Source organism: Aethalodelphis obliquidens, unplaced genomic scaffold (assembly GCF_003676395.1).
Source record: "Aethalodelphis obliquidens isolate GAN/ISIS:26980383/991018 unplaced genomic scaffold, ASM367639v1 scaffold23, whole genome shotgun sequence".
In the NCBI taxonomy this organism is placed as follows: Eukaryota; Metazoa; Chordata; class Mammalia; order Artiodactyla; family Delphinidae; genus Aethalodelphis; species Aethalodelphis obliquidens.
The window spans coordinates 18,727,606-18,752,891 of NW_020837967.1; the positions used below are offsets into that span (position 1 = coordinate 18,727,606).

Below are 25,286 nucleotides of genomic sequence, written 5' to 3' on the forward strand. Positions count from 1 at the left end.
ACAGGAACGTGGAGGAAGGTCCCCACTGTGTGCATGTGTATGCTGTGGGGAAGGGAGTGGAGACCAGAACTTATGATAACAACTGGTCTCAGCATCTGACAACAGAAAAAAAAAGGTGTGTTTATGTATAAAATACATACAGAAGGGGAACAGCATTGCAACAGAACTTGCTCTTCTAGTCATGTGGCCTCTGGCAGGAGAGCTGCTCCTGTGTCTCTGAGAACAGTCTTCTCCAATATACTCAGTATACGCCCAACACTCCGCTCCCTACGTGTATGTCTTCCACCTTCAAAGGTGACTCTTCAGGGCTTCCCTGGTGGCGCAGTGGTTGAGAGTCCGCCTGCCGATACAGGGGACATGGGTTCGTGCCCTGGTCCGGGAAGATCCCACATGCCGCGGAGCAGCTGGGCCCGTGAGCCATGGCTGCTGAGCCTGCGCGTCCGTCCGGAGCCTGTGCTCCGCAACGGGAGAGGCCACAGCAGTGAGAGGCCCGCATACCGCCAAAAAAAAAAATAAAATAAAAAAGGTGACTCTTCAAATGGAAACTTTTCAGCTCCTTTAGAGACTGTTATTCACTCTCCTCAGCTAGAGGCACAGGTTCTGGGACACCAAGCCCTCTTCCTGCTTCCTCTGGGTTGTCTCCAAAGCTCCTCAATCAGTAACATCTGGATCCTGAATTTATGCCGTCCTTTTCCCTCAAGCTCCCAAGGAGCTCCAAGCATTTCCCACGTCCTGCCGCCACCCCCTGTGATGCAGGAAGAGGTCCTAGGTAGAGGAAGCAAGTGCAGATTTGCTAGAAGCTGGTGGCACAGCTGGGGCCAAGGCGCGGGGACCACAGGGCAGCTGGTGGATGGATCCTGGCCACTCTGACCCTTTGCCTTTCCTTTGGACTGAGTATTACATTTCAGTCTCTTCACTATGACAAATCTTAGATCTCTCTGATACTGTATTTAGTGTCTTTGTTTTTTGGGTTTGACAACTTGCTCTGAAAAGCAACAGGTAGGTACAAGTTCTCACATACTCAGAACCATCAGGGTTGCTAACGCAGAACCTAGGCAACATAAGACCAACTTAATACTTAACTAGCAAGGACACCGCTCAGCTTATACTTGAAAGTAAAGCTGAGGAGACACGCACCCAGCAGGACACCAGTGCTTGCTTAATGAGGGGTTACGCGCGGGGTGCTGTCTTTTATAACACCTGTCAATTGCAAAAAGTGCTTTCCCTGGAGCCTGAAATCTAAGGGGCAGAGTCACAAAGGGGCCTTTGTGAGGTGTCTCCAGGCAGAGGCAGGGGACCTTTAGCCTAAGAAGAGATAAGAGAGCCGCCAGCAGGAGGGTGATCTTCCCAGGTGTTTCTCAGTGAAGCCACCCAGAGTGAGGTCTGGGCGCCTTGACCCGAGACTCTGAACCTTTGGGGGAGCTGGGAGAAGAGGCGATCAGGAGTGAAGAGGCCTCAGAGGACGGGGACAGAGAAGTGAGAGAAAGGGCCTGAGGACGAAGGACGGGGCACCCAGGGATGGCCAGGCGAGTGGCGTACCCAGCACGTGGCCACCCCACGGGTTCTGGGGATGGGGGATGAGGAAGCCTCTGAACCTCCAGTCAGAAACTGCTGGAATATTCTCCAAGATCTCACGTGACCGCGATGAACTGAGACCTTTTTGCTGTGGACAGCTGTCCCTTCATTCCCATTCGCTGGTCCATTCAACAAACATCCTGGCGTGTCCACACTGTGTCACACAGTGTTCTCAATGCTTAGGACAGAAACATGCAGCCTCTGCTCCTGAGGATTTCGTGGAGGAAACGGGTGTGTCCCTGTCACTATTCAGGTGGCAGAAGATCAAAGTGCCGAGGCCGCCTCTGAGATGCTGCGTGCTTCCAGGCGGAGGGGAAGCCTGGGTGTGGGAGGCCCGCCGATTTCAGATGGGGTGGGCGGGGCGGGGTCTGGTGTGGCCCAGGGGCGCACCGGGCAATGGCAGGAGGTGAAGGACCGTCGCTGTGCTGGGGGGTATGTAGAAGGGTTTTTATCTGGGCGGACAGGAAGCCAGAAGTATTTAATCTGGGGCGGGGCATGACCGGACCTCATTAGCAGAGGACCCAGGCTCGGGTCCCAGGACGTGGCCGAGCCTGGAGCTGCACACTGGGGAGCCCCCGATGATGGGACAGTGCAAGTCACGTGGGAGGACGCACAACGAGAACGAGAAGAAGCACCAAAGATGGAAACCAGGACCCGGGTTTAGGAGACAGGCAGAGGAGAAAGAGGTGGGGAAGGAGACCCAAGGCACTGACAGGGAAATTGGAGGAGAAACAAAGAGAATGAAATCACAGAGCCTGGAGGAAGACAGTTTCAAGAAGGATGTGATTTGAAAGGGTAACAATCAGTATGGAGGTCAAGTCTGAGTGTTAATATAAACAAGTGAAATCTGATGATCGGAGGACGCAAACGCAGCAAAGGTTCACATACGTAGAGGAGTGAGGTCAGGGGCAAAATGCCCTGGATTCTAAAGTGAACTGGGTGGGGAGGCAGACTCAGGGAATGAAGGCCCTTTTGGAAGAAATCTGACCAACAGTGTCAGAGGAGAAAGGAACTTTGCTTTGTTTTGGTTTTGGTTAGCAAAGGGAAGGACGATAAGGTCGTGGGCATTTCTTGAGCATTATTACATGTCAGCTGTCTATCGGTGGCAATACTTACATTATCTAATTTTAACTCTGAAAACACCCGGAGGTAGGTATCAGCCTCGTTATACAAATGGAGAAACCGAGGCTCAGAGAGGTTGAGTAATTAGTCCAGGTTCCCAGGAAATTGTAAATGGCAGATCAGAGCCAGGAAAGCAGACCTGTTCTCTCCACTGCACCACGCTGTGTTGATTTGCGATGATTTGGGGGTGCAGAAGACAGCAGTGAAAACTGGGAGACCCAGGGGGAGGATAAGCACATGATTTACTGCCCAAGACTGAAAGCCTTTGAGAGTGAAAGGGGCATCACTGATAATCATGCCGGGACAACAGGAGCAAAGCGGCTGCCCCAGCACAGCAGGCTGGCTGGTCCCCTGACCGAGGACACGACGTGTGGCTGCCTCAGTGACCTCCATGCCGCCAAGCATGGCTGCGCGCAAAGACATCTTCCGAGAGGTACGCTAGCTTCACTGATAAAGACGTTCATGTACAACCCGCGTCTGGAGCCTCAGGACAGCTCTGTACGTAGACAGGCTGTACGTCTATGTCCAGTTCGTGATGGGGACCCGAGATGAGAAGTATGGAGTGACTTGTCCAAGGTCCAGAGCTGGTGAAGAGCGGACGTGAGCCTTGGAAACCAGATCTACTGACTCTGATGTGACTTGTTACCTAATGCAATAATCCATTTGGTTACCAATGAAAAATCTTAGTAGTCCATTGCTCTTTATAAAAAGAGCATCAGTTAAGTGTAAAAGAAGTCAAAAGGTTAAAAAAGGAGGGAGGGAAGATTTTTAATAAAAAAAACCTCATCCAGTTATAGCTGGATAGTGTAGCATCTTGCTAGCTACTTTTATAGAACTGTAAGGTTTTTCACCCGGAAAAACCACTCGGTCCCTCGGTGCTCTGTGTCTTGTTGAGTCAAGAGCACCCCCAGCCTGAGCCCGGAGCTCTCCTCCCCGGGGCTGGTGGCTGGGCTCTTCCGCAGGCTTGGTCACGGTTACTCCTACTCACAGTGAAAGTTCAAGTAAGAGGCTGTGTTACAGACAGTCTCACAAGTTTGTACTGCTGTTCTATGGACCCCCAGAGTGTGACATTCAGGCAAAACCTGTCTCCCAAACTCTCACACCACAGCCACAGAAGCACAGAAGGCTCTTAGCAGGCCAGGGGGCCTGAGGTTTGATCGGTTGTTTTTTGTTTTGTTTTTTAAAAATAATATCTAGAGGCTTGTGGCCTCCTAGGGGGGATTATTCCTACATAATGGCAGAAAACTGACCTCAAAAGGATTCTTCATTGGTAAATTGTCCCACCGTCACTTTGGGGAGAACGAGATTTCAAATGACCATCTCTAAATAGTCAAAATTCAACTGGTGTTCACCTTTCCTGGAAGAATGATCCCAGAACCACCAAGCCCAGATTGAAGGAAAAAAAAGAAAAAAGTAAATATCTGACTTAAAAATCTCTTTCTATTTTACATGGTCTTTCTGGTAAGATGATTATTGTGTGTGTGTGTGTGTGTGTGTGTGTGTGTGTTTTAATTTATAATTTATTTTATTCACTTAGTACAGTAAGAACACCTTTCCATGCAATTAAATATATTTCCACAGAATCTTCTTTTTTTTTTAACCTTAAGCAACTAGTACTTTTTATGAGGTCACGGAGGTCCAAACAAATAAAAATCAATAGGCAGTAGAAACAAATCACAAAAGAGAGACCTCATTTCATACATAAGACCACCAGGGAGATTAGCAATCTTTTTCATTTGTACTATTTAAAGTAAATGGCCTGACGTAATTTTCACTGTTTAATCTTAAGGTGAATTTCAAAATCATTTGACTAAGCTTTTCAGATACAAAACCAAAGCACATTATATAAAGCTTCTCCTTTAAAAGACAAAAGACAATGAAGTAGCCGAGAGCAAAGAACTGTACTTTGTATCATCTAAAAATTCGACAAAGCACTTCTGCAATTATTTTCTTGCAGCTGATTCATACCTGAGCCTCTTTTTAACCTTCTTCGGGCCAGTTTGATTTGATCCTGTAGAATCTGAACCCAGTCTCTTGGGCCAGGAAGTTTATCCACGTGATTAGCAGTGCAGTATTTTTCTGTGAAGACTGAAAGAAAATGTGAAATATTGTTAAATATTTTAACAAAGAAAATATGCAGATCTGAAAAAGGAATATAACCCCAAGAAGGAAAAAAAAAAAAGAGTGTACTTCTAAAAGATGTTAGTTCTGCAGTGGATATTCTCAAAATCCATATGGCGTTCCTTTGGTGAAGATGGAGCTTGGCAGGGTCCATCCTACATACCATGTCCTGTGCTTCCAAATGAAACTGGTTACAGATATTAAGTAGTTCTACGGAAACTGCTCTTTCTAATGGCTCCACGTCCATGTGTATGTGTCTTACGGGCAGAGCAGAAAATGCTTCCTAGGGGTCCATTGGCCCCATGACAGAATTCTGCAAGTGTATCAACATATTTCACTTTTCTGCTAACTCAAAATCAAATGGAAAATTGCGCAAAAAGATGATGGTCTCGTGGTGATTCCTGCTAAGTCGATTGGCACTCAAAATAGAGGCAGTGCAGTTGGGTGTTAGTGAAAGTTACAATCCTACTTTGAGTCAGCCTCTTGCATCTTGTACTAGCAGCTCCTAGGAAAGAGCTCCCTAATAAGCACAAAGGAAACTGGAGTCACGTGCTATGACAGTTATCTCAGTAAAGCCGCACAGCGTGTGATGGTGCACGCAGCGCTGCGGTTGCCATTTCTACTTCACACATCGTTCCTGAGCGCTTTTCAACCTGCTCCCCTCATGGTCAAGGCCTGTTATGCGGTCACGTTGCACTGCCTCCTTGGTAGTTAAAACATTGATAATTTTAACATTTTGAAGGTTTCTTTTAAAAAGAAAGGACAGAGGAAAATGTTGACAGATTCAACTACACAAAGCTGTAACATTTCTATTGAATAAAAAATAAACATTTCATTTGAATGAGCAGAGCTAGTTGCACTAAATCTGCCACGATAGGAAGAGCTCATCCCAAATGAAAGAGCAACTTCAAGCCTCCACCGATAAATGGAAAAAGTACACTTAGCAAAACACGTTCAAATAATTTGTAAGCCCCCAAGTTGCAAAACACTTTATACCTACTAAATTAGAAAAACAATTACGCTAATACTTCAGATGGATAAAATTCTGTGAATTTGACGCATTCAAGTATGACTGTTGGCATAAATTGGCAAAACCCTTTTGGGAAATAAGATGGTTCTATATAATGAGACATGAAACTGTTCTTCCTTGGGACTGGTAATCCTATTCCTAGAAATGTATCCTAAGGAAATAGTAATATGGAAGAAGGGAAAAAAGTCATAAACAGTCGTCCCCTGGTCTCTGTGGGGCATGGGCCCCAGGACCCCCATGGTACCAAAATCCACGGATGCTCGAGTTCCGTATATACAATGTGTATTATATGCATACAACCTATGCACACCCTCCTGTATACTTTGAATCATTTCTGGATGACTTCTTATACCTAATACCACGTCGATGCTATGTCAGTAGGTGCCTGCACTTGGCAAATTTAAGTGTCGCTTTTGGGAACTTCCTGGAATTCTTTTTCAAATACTTTTGATTGGCAGCTGGTTATACCTACAGGTGTGGTATATCCACAGGTATACTACAGGTGTGGTATCCAGGCCTGTGGATCCGAGGGGCCGAGGGTACAAACATCAACAATCCAGTTGTGCAGGAAGAGATGCAGGGCAGCAAGGGGCGGGTGGACGTGAGGGGGTGGGAGCACGGGATGCCTTTCAGGAATCCACACCATCGTGGGAATCGGGGCCAGCGCTAGCGAAGATGAAGGGGTGACGGGGAACAGATCAGGAACTAGCAGTGCTGGAGAATCCCATGACCCGGTGAATACAGGGGGAAGGTGTGTGAGGGGAGCTGCGAGATGCATCAGGTGTGGCTTGGAACACGTTGAGTTCGGGGTGTTTGCGGAGTCCTCACATGGGGACAGCTGGCGGGTATTTCAACACAGAAGCCTTTGGTTCAGGGAAGGGGTCCTGGAGGAAGATGCAGGTTCGAGGGGCGCAAACATATATGTGGTCATTAAAACGACAAGAGAAAAAATAGTGACCAGGGAGAAGTTTTCGAGTGAACAGAGCACTGGCCAAGCACAGAGAGGACCCCCGGGTCTGAAAGGAGGTTGAGGCACGGGAGACCAGGAAGGAGCCGGAAGCGTGGTCTTGTGCAGGCGCAAGTGGTGGGACCCACAGCCCCGAGTGCAGACGAAGGGCCAGGAAAGAGGTGAGGAAAGAGTCCCTGGAGGCCGTCATCAAGGGCGTGGGGAGGGTGGCCACAGATGACTGTCTCCAAACGCCAGGCCTGGCGGTGGGCTTGGGGGGAGGAAGGGACGGGGGAGGAAGGATGGGGATGGGGGAGGCGGCCAGTGGGGATCCAGGGAGGATGGGGGGACAGTCTAAGGAACCATGTACCAGAGGAACTGGGGGAGGGTCGGCATTCGGGAGAGGGATGGGGGGTTACCCTCGACCGGGACCAGGAGGAAAGCTTCCTCCTCTGAACCCAGAGGAGGGGAAGACAGGGGTGGACTTAGAAGGGATCAAGGTGGGTCCTCATCGCTCCTGACGCCTCAGTGAACTCAGTGGTGAAGGGCGTGGAGAGTGCGGGAACGTCTGGAAGTGCCCAGAGGAGAACAGGAACAGGAAGGCAGCAGACGAGAGCGCAGGATGCCGAGTAGGAGCGGGGCTGCGTGCTTGTGGCAGCAGCGCCCATAGGGCGGGTGTTTTCTCCAGGGCACCTGGCAGCTCCTCGTCTGGGGTGGAGACACCCGATGGGAGGGCTGGTGTAGGGTTAGGAGTTCGCCGGACAGGTTTGGCAGAAGGACAGGATATAAAGCATTGAAGGTGGTGGTGAAGATGCCCCCTGGGATGAAATTACAGCTTTCTTCACCCACCCTTCCTTTCCACCCATATCTGGGAAGCACGTGAAGCCAGAAAATGGCTTAGACTCGGGCAAATCTATGGAGACCAGGGAATGGATATATCAGTGGGGTTGGCAAGGAGATGGGGCCACTGAGAGTATAATGGTGGAGCGTCAAATGTTGGCAGCGAGCAGGACGTGTGGTCAACGGTGTGGGGTTGAAGTGTAGTGGAGATGAAAGCCAGTGAGGACGAGGTCTGGACACTCTAGCTAGGGGGTCACGGGATCTCTCATGTGGATGGTGAAGTTATCCAAGATGGCAGCAGGACCTGGGAGTGAGGGGAAGATGCAGAGGTGTGCTGATGGAAAGGCTCCATCCTAGCCCCAACTGAGAAGAGGAGGAGAGAGAAGGAGGAGGGAGGGTTAAGGTCCAGGGAGAATATCAATCAGGCTGCCCAATCTATGATACATGGGGCACGCGAGTAAGCAGTCTCCACCTGGGAGAGATGCAGAGGGGACAGCATCCCCGGGGTAGGGGTGCTTCTGAATCTCCTGTACCAGATTATAGACAGGGGTCTTCGGGGGTCTTTGTTTATTTCCTCTCCCTAAAAGCACCTACTGCAGTGCCCTAGACTAAGAACGCCATAAACATTTGAAGAATAAACATATTTTCTACTTTTGTTTCTAATGGAAGTAAATACAATAGCTCAGATATTTAGGCTAATTGGGAGAGAAAGGCCTATCTGAATTAGTAGGAAGTCTTAATAGCATATATTTAAAGAAAAAAGGTTTTATTACAGTCAAATGCCCATAGTGACACTTCTTAATCAGAGGGCTGCCGAAAAGTTCTCGAAATCGTGTTTTAACGAACAAAAGAAAATATTTGTATTTGGCACCCTATTCGATTATAGGAAAATGTATACCACAGAAATGATTGAATACACTGTCTTAGCAGGTAAACCTCTCCCTCCTTCCTTGTAATGTTATTTATGTAATTAATTTCCATAGCAACCCCTCTCTTCTTAGATTGGGAAATGCATGCATTCAAATTAGCCCACATTAGGAAGCAGAGATTCGAAATTAACAAAACAGATTTGGATTATGCCAACATCGAAGTGATTCCCGGCAACCACGTGTGTCAACGACTAAGTCCAGGAGAAACAGAGGGAAGGTCTCCCACTGTGTAGGGGGCTTCCAAGCGGATCTTTCTCACCATTTTAAGCTCAAGTGTTCTGCCGCTCGTTCAAAAGGTGACAATTTCTGGTTATTGTTTTCTCCTTGCAGTGAAAAGTTATCTGGTTTCAATCATAAGAAGCCAGGGAAATCTCTGCCTCCTGGGTCTCCCTTTGCTTGCAAAGCATTGGGCTTTCCGAACAATACCTCTACAAACAAATATTTCCATCGGGCATATTATTGACATTCTGGTTCATGGCTTACACTCAAACTTAAAAGAAAACTTTTAACTAGAATCTACCTACAGAGGACGAAATCCTATTCTTTCTGTTGCATGCGCAGATGAGTCCTGAGAACAGGGCCAAAGGACAGTCATTGTATTGATCTGAGAACACTCCATATGCTATGTGGATAGAGGTACCGGGTAAGCAGAACGTATTTTTTGCTATGTGAATCTATAGCTAAAGGTCAAGCTATTATCCTGGTAATAGTTCCATTAGGAGTAATGATGTGAAAAGAGGTACTGCATTTATGAGCTGGGTTTCCTACTATGTTAATAGTGGGTCATTAAGACTCAGAGTAGAACAGTTTGCATTTATCCTTAGAATGCAGTAGGTCCTAAAAAGAAATTTCCCTCTCCTCCTGTTTTAATATATGAAGGGGAAGCAAGGGATAATTTTAAACACGTCCGAATAATCTGAACAAGCGGATCAAGGCCAACAATTAAACTAAATAAAAGAGTGGAAGCATCTACTCTGCTTACATACTTTGAGGTCCCAAGGCACAAAAGAGTATGTGAGGTCACCAGGGAAATGACAGATGTTCAGTTTGATCTGTACGTGAATAAGGACTTTTCTCAGATGCTGGCATTCATTCGAGCCATGCCCTTTAACTGTGTATCAATCATGAATAAGCTAGTGGTGGCTGAGTGGATCCTTCCCTGGGAACGTGGCATCTAACATAATCATCAGTGAACACGGCGGTGTGTAGCGTGTCTGAATGTGATGAGCTGGGAACAGAGCAGATCGGCTGCATTCCCCAAACAGCTGTCTGTTCACACGATAGTTCCTAGAGGACTCTTCATGAGGCTTTTTCTGGCTCTCTGCACTGAGAAAAGCAGGATACGGTACGGATGTTTAAAGAAAGCCACTGGATCACACAGACAATTTAAGAAGCAGGAGAAGACTTATAGAGTTTTAATTTCACTGTGAAATCCTCTAACTGGGTTAAAACTCCGGCCAGCTGTGAGAGCCCAGCTTCTGATTTGTTGACTCAGTGTTAACTTCGGGTCAGACAGACAAGCGGAAATCAAGACTTAACATCAAGCAGAACTGAAAGTGGGGTCCTCGTTAGATCTGCCAAACTGCCTGAGGCTGTGCGGGCCCGGGTCAAGGGTGAGAGAGGGAACCCGAGCAGACAAGGTTTCCCTTCGGGCTGTACCCACCTCCTCCCATCAAGTGAGGATAAAAGCCAGTGCCCCTCCCACATTTCCCTCTTCCCTTCGACTCTTTCCAAGCTATGATTTGAAACCTCCCACGTGCTAAGTACCATCTATCTATCTCATTTAATCTTGGCAAGAACCCGGTGGCACAGGTATTGTGATCCCATTGGACAGATGACAAGCTCAAAGTTCGGGCAGGTTAAATGACCGGCCGAGATGACACAGCTAATAGGGATTATTTTCCACATAAATTAATTAAGTTTTAATTTAGCGTTGTATATGAGCACACAGATTCTGTAAAAGAATAATGACTGGATTCTCCATAGAGGCAAACTGACAGCTAAGGTAACGCTTCCATGTGAGAGCTGTGAATGCTGCTCTACTTTGAACCACACGAAGCAGAAGTGTGGCAGCCAACGGGGGAGGGAGACCCAGGCAGGTCTGTGAGATCATGGTCCCCCCATATTAAGGGGCCCAGGTGGCCTTGGTATGGAAGGGAGAGGGACACGGACTCCGGTAGCTTGGGTGTATAGTGAGGGTGAAATAAGGACATCTGCAGAACAAAGACTGAAAGACTATGTCACACAGACCGGCATTCAAAGAATTACTAAAGGCTGTATGTACCTGAGGAAAAAGAAACCAAACGTGAAAGGAAAGATGGGGGTGGAGGGGAAGAAAGGGAGGGCATGACCTGTAGGATATTAAGAATTACTGCGATGCCAAACTAATGAAAACGGTGTGATACTGGCTCAGAGGCAGATAAAAGACCAAGTGTAAACATGGAAAAGGGGAGCTTAGCCTATGAAAGAGGTGGAATTACAATTCACGTTAAAAAAAAAAAAAAAAGAAGTATGGTGTTAAAATGACTAACGACCCATAGAGAAAAACACATTCAATCGCTCCCTCACATTTTAGGCAAAAGTAAATTCCAGGTGGATAAAAGACCTGAATATGAAAGAGAAAACGTTAAAACTTTGTTGGAAAAAGAAAAAGAGAATGTCATTACATAATCAGGGCAGGGAGAATTTCTTTAAAAGGGCACAAGAAATGCACAAAGCATAAAGTAATCTATCTGACTGTTAAACCTAAACTTTGGTATGATAAAGGACTTCACCGGCAAAGTTTCTACAAGTCGGAAAGTGAGAAAAAATATTTTTAATACCTGTAACAGAGGAAAGAATGCATGTAAGTCAATAAGGAAACAAAAACTAATGGGAACATAGGAAAAGGATGGAAATTCACAGAGCAAAATAACCGAATAGTCATAAATATGAAACGACGCTCAACCTTGTTAATTATCAGGGAACCCACCACTGAGGTGTCATTTGAGACTAATCAGACTGGCAAAGAGTAAAATTTGTTAACACCAGATGTTGGCAAGAATGAGGAAAAATGGGATTTCGTATCCATTGCTGGTGGATGTCTAAGTGATACTGTTGGCTTTAGAGAGCCATTTGGCAACACCTAGTGGTGCTGACGATGCTTCTACCCCGAGACTCAATTCCACTGCCCACTGCACGTCGTCCTCCATGGAAAATCGTGAGCAAGGAGAACCAACTAACTTAGCAGAAGGCTGGGGAAAGAAAGCGCTTTATTTACACAGTGGTGAGCAGTTGAAATGAATGCACTAGTTTTATAAGTGTGCTGATATGAGTAAACTTGAGAAACAAAGACACAAGCTTGCAAAAAGTAGAGCCTGAGGCCGTGTATAACATATAGACTCACAAATTCGCAAAACGGTAGTAAACGTGAGGTATGGATACACACTTACGCAGTAAAGTAAAAACAGCGTGAACAGGGAAGATTCACAGCAACTTCACGTTACGCTGGAGCAGCGGGGAGAAAGAGTCTGGTGAGGAACACTTTGATTCTTAAACTAAAGGAGCGGGGTGGTGGGGAGGGTATGAAGTAACATCTGTTTTCAATCTCAGCGGTAAGACGGAGAGAAAAGGGATCGCGGAAAATGTCTTCAACACACTCAAGATGAAGATGAATACCATCATTTCCACTTCTGACCTCAAGACTACTTACTGCTAATGGGGACAAATGCTGTTCTTCAATCAGTCTATGAAGAAATCAGACAGTGTCTCCTAGGATGAGGGCATGGAAATGCCAATGCTGACTTGTCTCAAGCACACTCCTTGCACACACTCTCTCAGGAAGAGCACCAAAAGCTTTCCTTAAAAGAGAACCGGAAGACTAGGCGATCGGCCTGCTGGGAGGAACAGGTGAAGGCAAGAATCCATCACCCTGCAGGTCTCAGCGGAAATGCGACCTTCTCAGGCAAGGTCTCCCTGAGTTCGTTAACCAGTGATTTTTAAATAATACCATCTAGTGATCGCCTAGACTATAAACTCAACAAGGGCAGAGATCACAGCTCTGTCGTTCATGGCTGGCACATAACAGGCAGCATGAATGTATGGTTTGTGGAAGAATAAATCTGAGAAACTCTTTTTCTCTGGTCTTTGCCTTAACTTGAAAGAACTGAAGGAAGAGTTTCTTCAGTAAATAGCCATTGGTCTTGAAATACACGGAGTCCTGGAATTCATTTCAGGTTTGATTTAACAATAAGACTTACAGTGGTTCGTCAACGAATGCACCTAAATGTGAAGTCTCCAGCTTAGAAGTAAAGGTAAGGAGATACAGTCATGCAAACAATAATGTGTTTATTGATGAGATCGGAATATCCTACTGAACTGCATATGCAGGAGACTGCAAGGCGATCGGCTGTCCCAGCAGGGTGATAGCTACAGTAACAACCACCCAATACTTCGTCCCTTGCTGCTGATCCTTGCACGGGGCTGTAACTTCCAGTTGGTTGTTGTAATGCAAAGCAATCTAGTTATCCATAAAACTGATTCCCAGTCGTATTTAATTATGAGAATTTGGACAAAATTCACTGACCCATAGTATTTCTGAACTGGAAGAGACTTGAAAAATTAGCCAAGCCACACTCTTTTTTTTCAAGAGAAGGTAATGTTTCAAGACCTTACGTGGCAGGGTTGGGAGTAAACCTACGTCCCACGATGCTCCTTTCACTGTCTCCAAACTTGCTGGGACTTGGAGGTTTCAGCAATCTTGTGGAATCACAGTGATTCTCCAAGATTTGAGGCCAGAGTAGTCTGGAGGAAGAGAACAGTATCCTCTGTCTCCCTTTATTTAGTTTTTGCTACAATGGGGTCTCTGTCTAAGAGGAAGTGCCTTTAATGGTGTCTTAACATTAAACAAAGTTAATTTTAATTTACTTTTATTTAAGAAAGCCCTCAGCAGACCTAGTCTGCAACACAACTGGTGGGAAGTACAACACTTTCCTTCGGCTTGCAGTGCTGTAACACATTTGTTTCACGTGCTTGGTGTATTTTAAGGGGATGTATTATATCTGCTAAATATTAAGATCTGGTTGATAACAAACTTTGGTAAAATGGTATTTTACTCTTTACCCCTTTTTTTGGCAAAGAGAAATATTTCAAGATCATAGATTTATAGAAATTCTACTTGGAAGGCATCTTGGAAATAGTATAACTCATTTATTTCATAGATCTGGAACTGAGAGCCTCAAGTGAAACAAAATTTAAAAGGTCGAGAATCCTCAGTTCAGACAGTTGGTCAGTGGCACAAAAGCACGTGTCCGCCAAGTGCCCAAGCACAGCCTCATAGAATGCTTCTATGTTTATCTGTTCTTTATAGAAATGCATGAGGAGAAAGTGCTGAGTTTTTCTCTGAGTTCTTAAAGCTAGGGTTTCTTGGCACATGAACTTTCGAAGTCATTCCATGAGGTCCTGAGTTCGCCCACTAGCCAGTAACAGCCACAGGACCAGAATGAGTTATGACACATTTGGGAAGTTCAAGGACCATCCTATCCCTCACAACCACCTAAATTCAGAGATGGCCAAGGTGGGAAGAATAAGAATGATGAGCCGGGAGAGCAGTGGGGGTGATGCGGGCCTTGCCCATGGGGCTCAGGTCATCAGAGCAACACACTTGCCCCATCCCTGCCTGCATCTACCTGCGGCTGATGTCGCAGAGTGAACATTGGGGTGAAGATGCTGGGCATTAGGACAGGGCTGATGCCTCAGATTTTGTTTCCTGTTCTTTTTTAACGGTGACAACTCCCTTCTAATTGAGATCAGCTTGAAGGAAGTTTGGGGCTTACGTTGAGGCGGACAATTAAAAAGTTCTCAAACTTTTCCTTGATACTCTCTTTGAGGCCATCAGGATGGATGCTAGAAAAACACAGGGATGGATAAGTGTACAGATATAGCAAGGAGTCTTGAGATGGAAAAGACAGAAAATGGCAGATATAGCCTGCTTACGGATTCCATTTTGGGGTTTATTTAAAATCAAAATCCCACAAGAAACTTATTATACTTTACCTTTTGGAGATGATTACTCTCTGGCATGAACGAAAGTGCGAGAAACTACGCTTCCTGTATTGCGCGTCGCGGAGACGGCTCTTTGACATTTAACAATAATCCACGCTTTCAGACCCCCCGTGGAATACAGATTAGGTTTTATATTCAGGGTCGCCTTGATGGTTTTGACTGACACGATTTAGACCCTTCTTGAGTGCTCTGCACCCCTTGATTTGTCTGTTGCTGTTTTTCTTCTATCTTCAAACTTATATTCTGCCTTCTCGAATTTCAGCTGCCCTCTTCCAACTGGTCGTGGAGAAGTTGTGTGCTCATCCTGTTATTCATGCCTTGTATACATCCAATCGGGTGGAGTTGTGGTTTTTTTTTTTAAATACATTTATTTATGTAATTTATTCTTTTGGCTGCGTTGGGTCTTCGTTGCTACACACGGGCTTTCTCTAGTTGCGGCGAGCAGGGGCTACTCTTCCTTGCGGTGCGCGGGCTTCTCATTGCGGTGGCTTCTCTTGTTGCGGAGCGTGGGCTCTAGGTGCGCGGGCTCAGTAGTTGTGGCTCACGGGCTCTAGAGCGCAGACTCAGTAGTTACGGCGCACGGGCTTAGCTGCTCCGCGGCATGTGGGATCTTCCCGGACCAGGGCTCGAACCCGTGTCCCCACCATTGGCAGGTGGATTCTTAACCACTGCACCACCAGGGAAGTCCTGGAGTTGTGTTTTGATTTTTAAGAAACCACCTTTTTCAGTGAGGATGAATTGACTGCCTGATTCCCTCCATCCCTCTTTCTTTCCTTCCTGCATTTATTGATCGTTAACTGTGTTTCACATGCCACGGAATATGCAAAGCAAATATTCCCCATGTAAGATTTGCTCCCTAGGAACTTAACAGTCTTGTTGGAAAGATAAGATGTCTAAACACAAGTAGGATGACCATAGATCCTGATTCGCCCAGGATAGTTCACAATGTCTGTTTTCCTGGTGAAATGATTAACAGCACCATTTTCACTCTCAGAAGAGTCCCGGTTTGGGCAATAAATGATACAGTCATCCTTCACATAAACCATGAGTAGCAAAGCGAAGGGTCAGGATGTATTGCTAAGTGGTCTAAAGGTAACATGTGCTATAGGAATTTAGAGAAAGGAGAAATCAACGGAGGCTCGGGCATCAGGAGAAAAGGCTCATGGGAGAGATGATGAGACTTGGGCCGGACCAAGAAGAATGAGCTGGATTTGTCTACGAAGAGAGGAAGAGCCTGTAGCCCTGGGGAACACAGCACAACTCAAAGTCCAAAATGACTATGTGATGCTTGAGGAATAGTGTCAGTGCTGGGCTGCGTTGCCGGGTAGGAGCCCGGGGAAATGTGGCTGGGAGGAGAGGAGAATCAAGTTATGGGAAGTCTGGGTAAGGCCAGGGTTTGCGCTTGATTTCAGGGGCAAAGAAGCAGTAGGAAAAACGTCATGACCTCTTGTCTTACAGAAGAAGAAATGAGGGTCAGGGAGGATATTTCAAGAGTGTTTCTGCCGAACTTCAGGGACAAGGTGATGGACAGCTTGACTAGAGAAGCCAGAGGCCGGTGAATGGGAGAGAAGGGACGAAAAGAACTGACGGGACCGGGTCGTGAAGTGGGATTAGCAGCAGAAGGAAAAAAAAAAAAAAGGCATTGACGGTGATTCTGAACTTTCAAACTTGAAAAGTAGGAGAATGTTGATGCCTCTGTGAAAATTAATGTGTCTGCTACATCAATAACCTCTTTACATTTCTATCTCCCCTGACCTCTGTTCTCTACTTGTACCAGTTACTCCCCATACTAACACTTTCAGCTCACTGAGAACAGGGAGTGGATCCTACCCAGAGCCTGGTATACAACAGAGGCACTCAGTAAAGGAATGAATGAATGAATGAATGAATGAATAAATAGCTTGTATAAAAAAATGTGTCTGCTGGGGGTGTTAGTGTTAGAAGCCCCAGGCCACCTTTCAGGTGATGCACGTGTGGGTAAGAAGGACCACCGCCGACTCTGGAAAGAGGCCAGGCCAGGCCCCCGTGCCCGGTGGTTAGGCTGGATGTCCTGCGTGCCTTGATGCCTGCTGTCCACTGTCTCTCTTGCTCCTGGCTTGTGTCCACATTTCTACTTAGGATTTGCCTGCACGTAGTTGTAGATGGCTAAGCTGCCTCCACACGGGGGGAGATGAAGAGGTTGGGGGAGACATGGACGTAACATAACCGACACTGGATGTGCTCTGTGATCAAAGGGACAGGGTGGATGTAGGGGCACCAGGGTTCTGAGAAATCCCAGGAGCTGAGGATGGAGAGGTGTGAAAATCTAACCAAGAGCCGGAAGCACCAGAAAGAAGAACCTGGAAACACAGTCAGCGTAACAGAAGGCTTGACTCAAGGAGCAGTTGGTGAGAAAACCCGACTCATTCCAAAAGGCAGCCTCTCTCTCTTCTAAGGATGCTTTTAACCGGACAGATGCAGCCAGGCTTGCTCTTATACAAAGATGTCTTCAAGGCAGCCACAATAGATGACAGCTTTCAGTTCAATTTGAAATAAAGGTCTGTGGATTTTGAGGCATTTTCTTAATGGAAGCTGACACAGATCCTTAGTTTTTTTTTGTGGGCTTACCATCAGTCCCTGGTACTACGGTGACAGCAACTATTCCACGATCAGCTGCATAAACCCCTCTAGGGCAGCGATCCAAGCAAATGTCAACTCCCGAGTCTCTCAGATTTCTGCAGCATACCTTGTATGAGAGAGTCAATAACTCTTCGTGGAAATGAATTAAAATAATTGTCAGATCACTAGCACCAACGACAGGTCCAGGAGAAAAGCTACGAGGAATTATGCAATTTGACCAATTTTGGACTCATTATCCAATTCTGCTTCCCAGCAGTGGGAAAGAAAAGAGGAGCGATGTGGCATTACCTGAAGATGCTGGCGAGCGTTTCAGATCGGCCACACAATTCAGGGGTCTAAAGGAAAAAGAGATGGGCTACACAGAAAACACTGCCCCTTCCTTGGGACCTCTGACTTGCCTCTGCTAGAAAACTGTCATAATAAATAAACAAATCGGCAACGTCCACCAGGGGAAGGGTGCCCACAACATGGCAAAACACAGTCATGCTATGGTGGCCCTGCTTGTGCGACAGAAACTCATCTCTTTTGACAGGAGGCTGTTTATGTAATGAAATGCGGGCTGGGTGAGAATTCAGTCACCGGGACTTAGAACTGAGTCCCTGCGAGTTAATCCACAATGGGTTGCCATCCGTGGTGTGGTGGGCTGAAGACAGGTCAACAAAAGCCACAAACTCTTTCTTAACAAATGTCTCCACGTTTCCCTTTGCTCCTCATGCGGATAGAGTTGTCATTTTGAGGAAGGGGAGGTTCCTTTTCCGAGCTTACGGAAGACCGGTGACAAAGCAGGGACAGTCTTGCCACTCTCTCTGGCCCCAACCCGAAGGATTCTGGTTCATTAAGTCTGGGATGGAGCCGAGGCAGCTTTAAGAAGCACAGCCCCGGTTGAAAACCCCTGGGGCAAACTGTGTTTGAGTCCATTGCAATGGCATTTATATACATGAAGTTAAACGCTTAAAGGTGAACGGGTTGGTGAGGACTCAAGGCCCAACGCTTAGAATAGACTTTAAACAGTTCTGGAGGCGAAAGGCTTTCACCCAATGTCTTACTTCACTGAAGCTGCACTGAAATTATTCTGTAAGTTAACCTCTTCCATTCTCTTTGCATCTGGGACACTGCTCATCCTTCAAGGTCTGGTTCTGATGTCACCTGTTCCGTGAGCCCTTGTCTTACTGGGACTTCCAGCCTCTGTGCTTTCTCCCTCCGTGAATGATGGGCACTTGACGTTTGTTCTGTTCTACCTCGGAGACGGTTCTAGGTCCTGGCTCACCGTGTACGTGTGTGTCACTCCGCTGGACTGCACGCTCCTGAAGGTCAGGGGCCACGCCTCACTAGTCTCCGTCACCCGTTCCTGCCTCACAGCGGGTGCGTGGTAAGCGCGAGTGTGGTTAACGGCAACGCCATGCCTGCTGATGATTTCTGCGTTTGTGAGGTCCATGAAAATACCGCCAACGTTGTGGTGCTCTCGTGACTTCTCCAGTCTCGGAAAAGCGGCAAAGAGCAGTGGGTCTTCTGTATCGCACTGTTTGCTGCGGAAGTTGGCTGGCTCAGCGCTTCAAATACGCCATCGGGGAGCCGGGCCGAGTGCTTGCCAAGAACGGAGATGACATTTTCTGTAGCGATGATAAAGCTTCACGGAAAAGTACGCATCTGTTTATTGCTCCACCTGCTAGACTCGCGCTGAAGTCTGGCGGTGCTGTTCGTCCACTTTGGTACACGAGACAGTTAACCACTCAAGTCCTGGGAGGCACTGCGGGCTCGTCTGAAACCAGGGCCCTTGTGTAACAACACAACAGGGAAGAATCAGTTTAAGCCCCGGAGAGTCATCGGATGAGAGCCGCTGACACACGTTATCTTCTCATTTGCTCCAGGAGAGACGCAGGGCAGCCTACAGAAAAGGGGGTGCTCTTAGCAACAGAGGAAGGCGAACGTGTGCCGGAGGGCTGTGCAGCCAGTACAGATCGTGAATGATCGAACCGGCGGTTGGCATTGGAGCTGGGATGGCACTGCTCTTCCCAGGGTGGTCTGGAAACAGCCTGCCCCAGTCACCTGCAGGGGCCTGTTCAAAATCCAGATTCCTGGGATTACCCTACACCTACTGAATTAATCTCCGAGGATGGGACCCAGAAATCTGGGAATTTTGAACCAATGCCTCAGGTAATTCTGGTGCACACTGAAATACGAGACCAGCTATGGAAGGGGCTGAACACAAAGGGCTCTGCGTATGGAATGACTGAGATTCAACATCACCCGCCTGTCACTGGGCCTCCATAAAAAGAGGGAGAATGCAAACAACAACAACTAGGTAATAGTTACAGACAAGCTATGACTCTGATGTCATTAAACAGTCGTTATAGATTATTTTGTTGTCATATATTATGCAGGTCTATCCTGTTTTAAGCTGATCTGATGTGTAAAAATCTGAACAGATTAGTTAACAAATGAATATTCATTTTCCAAAAGGATTTCTTGAATGAAAGCATTTATCAACTGGTTCCAATGGCCAAACACTTCAACTAGAATTGAATTTACATACAACGCTGGAAGACTGCTTCACGCAGGGCAACGTGCACACTCTTTCTTTGTGGTCCTGTGCACCGGAAGAGTCTCTTTCCCTAGGGAAGCGATCACACTTCTATTTTTCCCTCTACTACGACGGGACTGACTCTCACTGTCTTCAAAGGAAGACCTGCCCTTGAAGCTAATAAATAAACTGGAGGACAGCTAAGCTTTACCTAGAAATTCATTCTGAATACAACACAACAACTGAGCGGTCATTTAAGATCATTAGTATGGCCACCTTCCCAGTGGAATTTATAAAGAATCCAAAGTGCTAAATTTTAAGATAGAAATTTAAAGCTGAGACCCCTTTCTTTCTTTTCATATGGTCCTCGTAGAAGGTATGAAGTAATGGCTCTGGAGTGAGAGAGGCCTGGGGTTAAATCTTGGCGCTCCCACTTACTAGTTGTTTCCTTTAAGTTTACTTAATTTCTCAGAGCCTCAGTTTCCTCTCCCATAAATGGAACTAAAATCATCAACATCGTAGGGGTATTCGAGTCCAAGCTCATGTTCCAGCCTTGTCCTTACAGGGAGTTCTCAGAACACACAGAAGTTACTATCAATAAATAAGAAATCAGATGTAGATTCCACTCCCAAACATATTAAAGTCTATTTGAGATCAGACAGAAAACAGCTATTCACTTTTTGGGAATAAATCCAAGGAAATGAGTGATGATATACAATAAAAATGGAAAATAAAGGAGTTCCAAAATGGCAAATATAGACCCTACGTGTCTCTAGAGTTGCTGGAATAGGAGGAGAGGTTTTGGTGGTCTGTTCAGCAGAGCCTAGGAAAGGGTGAGGTCACATGAAGTGTCAGAAGCATAGTCGAGTGTCTGGAGCACCGCCACCCAAGGAGGGCTCCCGCCCAGGGATGCTCTGATCCCCCCAGGCCATCCCGGCCGGTCAGCAGCACTGATGCTCCCCGACAGCAGCAGTGCAGTTTGTGCTACATGGAGTGAACGAAGGGCAGTAGGGTGGTTCTTGCACTCGATAAGGAGACGTCGTTTCCTTTGAATGCAAGAGGATTCAAAAACCTAGTGTAGTTTGATAGTAATAAAACTTTCTCCGTTAATCACTATGAAGCTGAATTAAAAACCATAACCCGGGTTCTAAAAATGGCTTCACTGCAGCTACACTTTCTGAAGAGCATTCAGAGGTGCAGTGATTACGTCAATATCGGACAACTCTCACTAGGTCACCCTGTGTGGTCTCCTGGGCATAGGACACCAAGAACTAGGCGGTCTTTGTCAGGTAAAGCATAAAGGGAGGAGAGGACACCTGGGTCCTGACCTCCATCTGCATCCTGGCTGTAAAATCATTTCCAGATTAAATCTAGGATACTGATCTATCCTTAGCCCCAAAACCTAAGACTCCACTTAATAAGATCCTAAGTTGCTTCTTCCCAGAGTTAAATTCAAAGTGCTCAGGTGAAAGTTTCTAATTAAGGATCCTTTCATCATCAACACCTTGGGTCATACCTATAAATGAATTTTTAGTGAATTGCCAATAAGTGGTACCTACCATAAAACAGATGAGACTGAGAAAAGAAAAGCATGATCTCTACAAAGAGGCTTGTACATATTTTTCAAGATACTGTACTATGGGGAATATTGATTATAACTACGAAGAGATATGTTAACAATCCCACGATAAACTCTGCTTTTTAAGTCCATTTCTGTTCCTGTTCATGAGCATTTTACAGGTTTTCCTTATCTTGTTTCCCATTCTTGTCTTAACCAACTTCATCCCTTTGTTTGAAACAAAATCCAGCCTCCACTGTTGTTTTTACTGAAGGTTTCCTAAAATCAACCAGTCTATGTATATTCCTAGGTTGTAGAACTTTTCAAATTAATACAGTATTGGTGCACTGTCCCATAAAGGATGGAGGAAGAAACACTGAGTATTTAGTATTTGCAAAATCTTTTCAAAATATGTGGTAGACAGCAGTAGTAACATGAGTAGTCTTCTTGCCATTGTTATGTAGAAAGAAACAATTTTATCGCTTTGCCAGATTACTCAGATTTGAAAGACTTGGTTAGGGAAATAAATTTCTTTTTTTAACTCTAATAATAGCATGAAAAACTGGGTATAATTATTCAATAAGACCGTCAATTAGGAGTTGCTCAGATTTCCTGGGTCTCTCCCATGTATACATGGTATTAAATTTTGTGTGATTTTTCTCTTGTTAAAGAAAAGAAAAAGACCTTCAATGAATAGCTACTTCCCAAAATCGCTTTATAGTGTAGTGTGTGGGTTAATAAACGTTTAGCGAGTCAAAGTACGGCATGAAAAGAAAAAAAATATTAAGAGAATTGTATTCAAATTTATATTCAGTTTTGGTTTCCATTTTTTTTGTTTGTTTGTTTCATCGGCACTTTATTAAGTGGTAGAAATTTACAGCAACATTTTGACATCAATCCTTCCAAATTAGGTGTGAGAAGACCTGCGGATGGATGTTTAGTACTCGGCCCATTATGTCAATAAATTAAGGGCAAAGTCAAGAGGAAAAATAAAAACCTATGTCCGTTCACTCACCCAACGTGTATTTATGGAAACCTGGCTGTGTGTAGAGCTCTCAGTGAAGTGCAACAGGTAATAAAAAAGAGGAAGACAAAGCTTCTTCTTGAGGCGCTTGTAAGAAATTGTCAGAATAAATCGGGTAGGAACGTTGGCCGATCAGTATGAACAGGGTGTCTTCGTAAGAGAGACACACCTGACGCCATATTCATACTCTGAATGAGGATTGTAGGAACGTACGCGGTACCCTCTGAAGCGTGGGATGATGGAGGCCTTTCAGCTGTCTATGCTTTTTTATGGTTTGGGTTTTTTACAAGCATGTGTTATTTTTGTAATCAAGGAAAAAAAGTCAAAATTGAAATACTTCTATGAATCAACACGGCAGGTAAACAAGTGAAGATACAATATCTGTGGCCTTAGGTTGTTGGTGCCTTATGGGTGGATTTCTGTCTGTTTTAAAGTTATTTTGTTGTTCTAAAAGAATTTTTTAATGCCAGGTTTAATTCAACAATAAAAGAAGAGTATGAAAAGTGTAAGTTCTTTGGTTTGAATAACCTGCTTTATTATGCATTAGGGGCAGAAGAGCCCTCGTTGCCATTTTTATTTCTAGCTAAAGAGGAGGGCTGTGAAGATGATCAAGGGATGTTTTCTATTTCTGTTTCTCATATACTTTTTCAAACTACTGTACTATGTCCAGTCTAGATTGAAACTGGTAGCATAAAACCCGTATCAGTCTGCTTGTAATGATATATTTCATTATCATCTATGATTAGGGTAACTCTTCTGTCATTAAGATGGAACACAGTCATTCATGATTCCCTAATTTCCAAACCCTTTCATACTGTTAATATCCTGCCCTGGAAAAAAAGAAAATGAAAACAATCCCTGGCTACATTTCAGCATGTTTAAAAGCTTCAGCATGAAAAGCATCGGCAGCCTTGCCCTTCATGTTGCCAGAAATCCCAGCCACACATATTAAATCCAAATGGGACCCTTCTTCACTTCAGCAAGTCCTAGTTACATCATTGACTCTTTGTCAAATTCTGTAATCTTGTTTTTAGTGTCGCTTCAGGCTGAATCATTCTTTTCAGAAATGGCACAGATATCTCTGTGATATCTCTGTAGCTTACTTAATACAACTCAGCTGTCACTTTAAGTGAAAAAACCCTGTTGGAGGATGAGAAGTTTTCTGTTAATGAAGGCTCATGTCCTTCTGGCCGTGAACAAAGGCTGCCTGGTACTTGCTAACTCCATTTAAAAATCGTATTATTTTGCAAAGTTAATTGTGGGATTCCAAGTACCCTCTAAGTGCTGTTGAATTCGTTCACTCATTTTGCACGGTGGGGGGACCAGGGGTTGGGCGGCAGCGCTCTGTGTGTCAGTCCACAGCCAGACAACACGGCAACCCCGGGCGGGGAGAGACATCCCGAGCGGTGATTCTGGTGTAACTGAGGCCTGATCTGAAATTTCATTTTCATGGCAGTTGTATTTATATTTGCAAATTCATTTACATTCTTTCTGAAAGTCACATCTAAATACTTCTGTTACCTAAAATTACATTTATCAGAGTCCTAAGTAAGGGCATTTTATTTTATTTATTTATCTTTTTAAATATTTATTTATTTATTTTTGCTGTGTGCCGGGTCTTAGTTGCGGCATGCAGGATCTTTTTTTTTTTTTAGTTGCATTATGTGGGATCTAGTTCCCTGACCAGGGATCGAACCTGAGCCCCCTGCGTTGGGAGCGCAGAGTCTTACCAACTGGACCACCAGGGAAGTCCCAAGGACATTTTAAAAGTAAGAAATAAATGAGAAGGAAAATTAAATTTAAAATATGCAGTACATCTAGGATGTGGACCTGGTTGTAAATGAGGACCTACACATACGTGCGCCTGCGTGGCTATCGTAACGCAGTGGGATTCAGACACGCCTTCACACGTGTTAATGGGGAGACCCAGGGACTTGTTTGCGTGTAACTGGCACGACTCCATGTCACAAAACCAGAAGGAGCAGAGTAGGGTCTGGCTTCACAGTGGGATCACTTCCATTTAAAGTATATTTAGAAGCAGTGACCTAGTAAAGCAACTTCTGAACTTTGGAGAGAACTCTTCTACCTCCTTTTCAAAAGAGCATCACAGCTTTATTCTTACTTACAACTAAAAATCTAAGTAGAAATCCTGTTTTGATGAAGTTCTTAGAAATGACTGAAAGGAAAAAATACTTTCATTTTCAAAGTTAGTTAAGGAACAACTTTTCAGTTCTGCAGCACATCAGACTGGCTCTTAAATTCTGATTTTAACAAATTAACATCACCTTGAAATAGCAAATTCTAGTGGTATTTGGGGCGGAGAGTTAGGGAGCTCACACCCAAAAGCCAGGCCGGCGGGCAGATGGCCAGCGGCAAGTTAAATTCGCCTCTAGTTCATTTACTACACTTTAAGCTGCATCTTTATGGAATGAAGGCAAAGCTTAACAAAGACCCCGTAAAATGAAATGATGCAGACCAACCTTTTATTGCACCCACAATATTTTGGTCTAGTCCTTTCCGGTTGTCATTGAGTCCTCTTTTCCTCTTCCCATTGGGTAAGGAGTTAGCCAAAGTCTTGTCATCAAAAAATGCACACACCAGTTTTCTAAACAGAAGGCTTCCTGAGCGAGTGTAGTTTGACAGTATAGAGTCCAGCTGAGATTTAGGCATAAACACATCGAAGCCTTCAGCAAGTTGCACTTCTGGCTACCAAAAGAACATAAATATGTCATTAAAAGCAAGATTTGAAGCAACCAACTTTGGGCATACGTGCAACAAAAAAACATCACTAGCTCTTGCAATGGCCATATACTCTGCAAAGCACACAGCCTCGGCTTTGTGTGATAGTGTTCGCGACTTACAAAACCAATTACTAGTGACCGTTCACCAAATGAGATGCTCTAATTCCAATATTAAGTCTCGTCAAAAGCAGTGGAAAGGAGCACGCTGGAAAAGCATT

The 25,286-nt window shown here is 45.2% G+C and overlaps 1 protein-coding gene and 1 non-coding gene across 5 annotated transcripts in view; both read right to left on the minus strand.

The window, feature by feature from the left end:
- The window catches only part of BEND7 (BEN domain containing 7), a 75,719-nt gene that overhangs the window by 8,294 nt on the left and 42,139 nt on the right, over positions 1-25,286 (minus strand). For all 4 annotated transcript variants that reach the window (XM_027121906.1, XM_027121907.1, XM_027121905.1 and 1 more), the window contains 2 exons: positions 24,808-25,033; positions 4,666-4,785 (listed from right to left, as the gene is read on the minus strand). In XM_027121906.1, the coding sequence (XP_026977707.1) occupies positions 4,666-4,785; positions 24,808-25,033 (346 nt within the window). The remainder of the gene's footprint in view (positions 1-4,665; positions 4,786-24,807; positions 25,034-25,286) is intronic.
- On the minus strand, positions 24,003-24,075 carry TRNAG-CCC (transfer RNA glycine (anticodon CCC)). The gene has a single exon. It is a non-coding gene; the product is annotated as a tRNA-Gly (tRNA).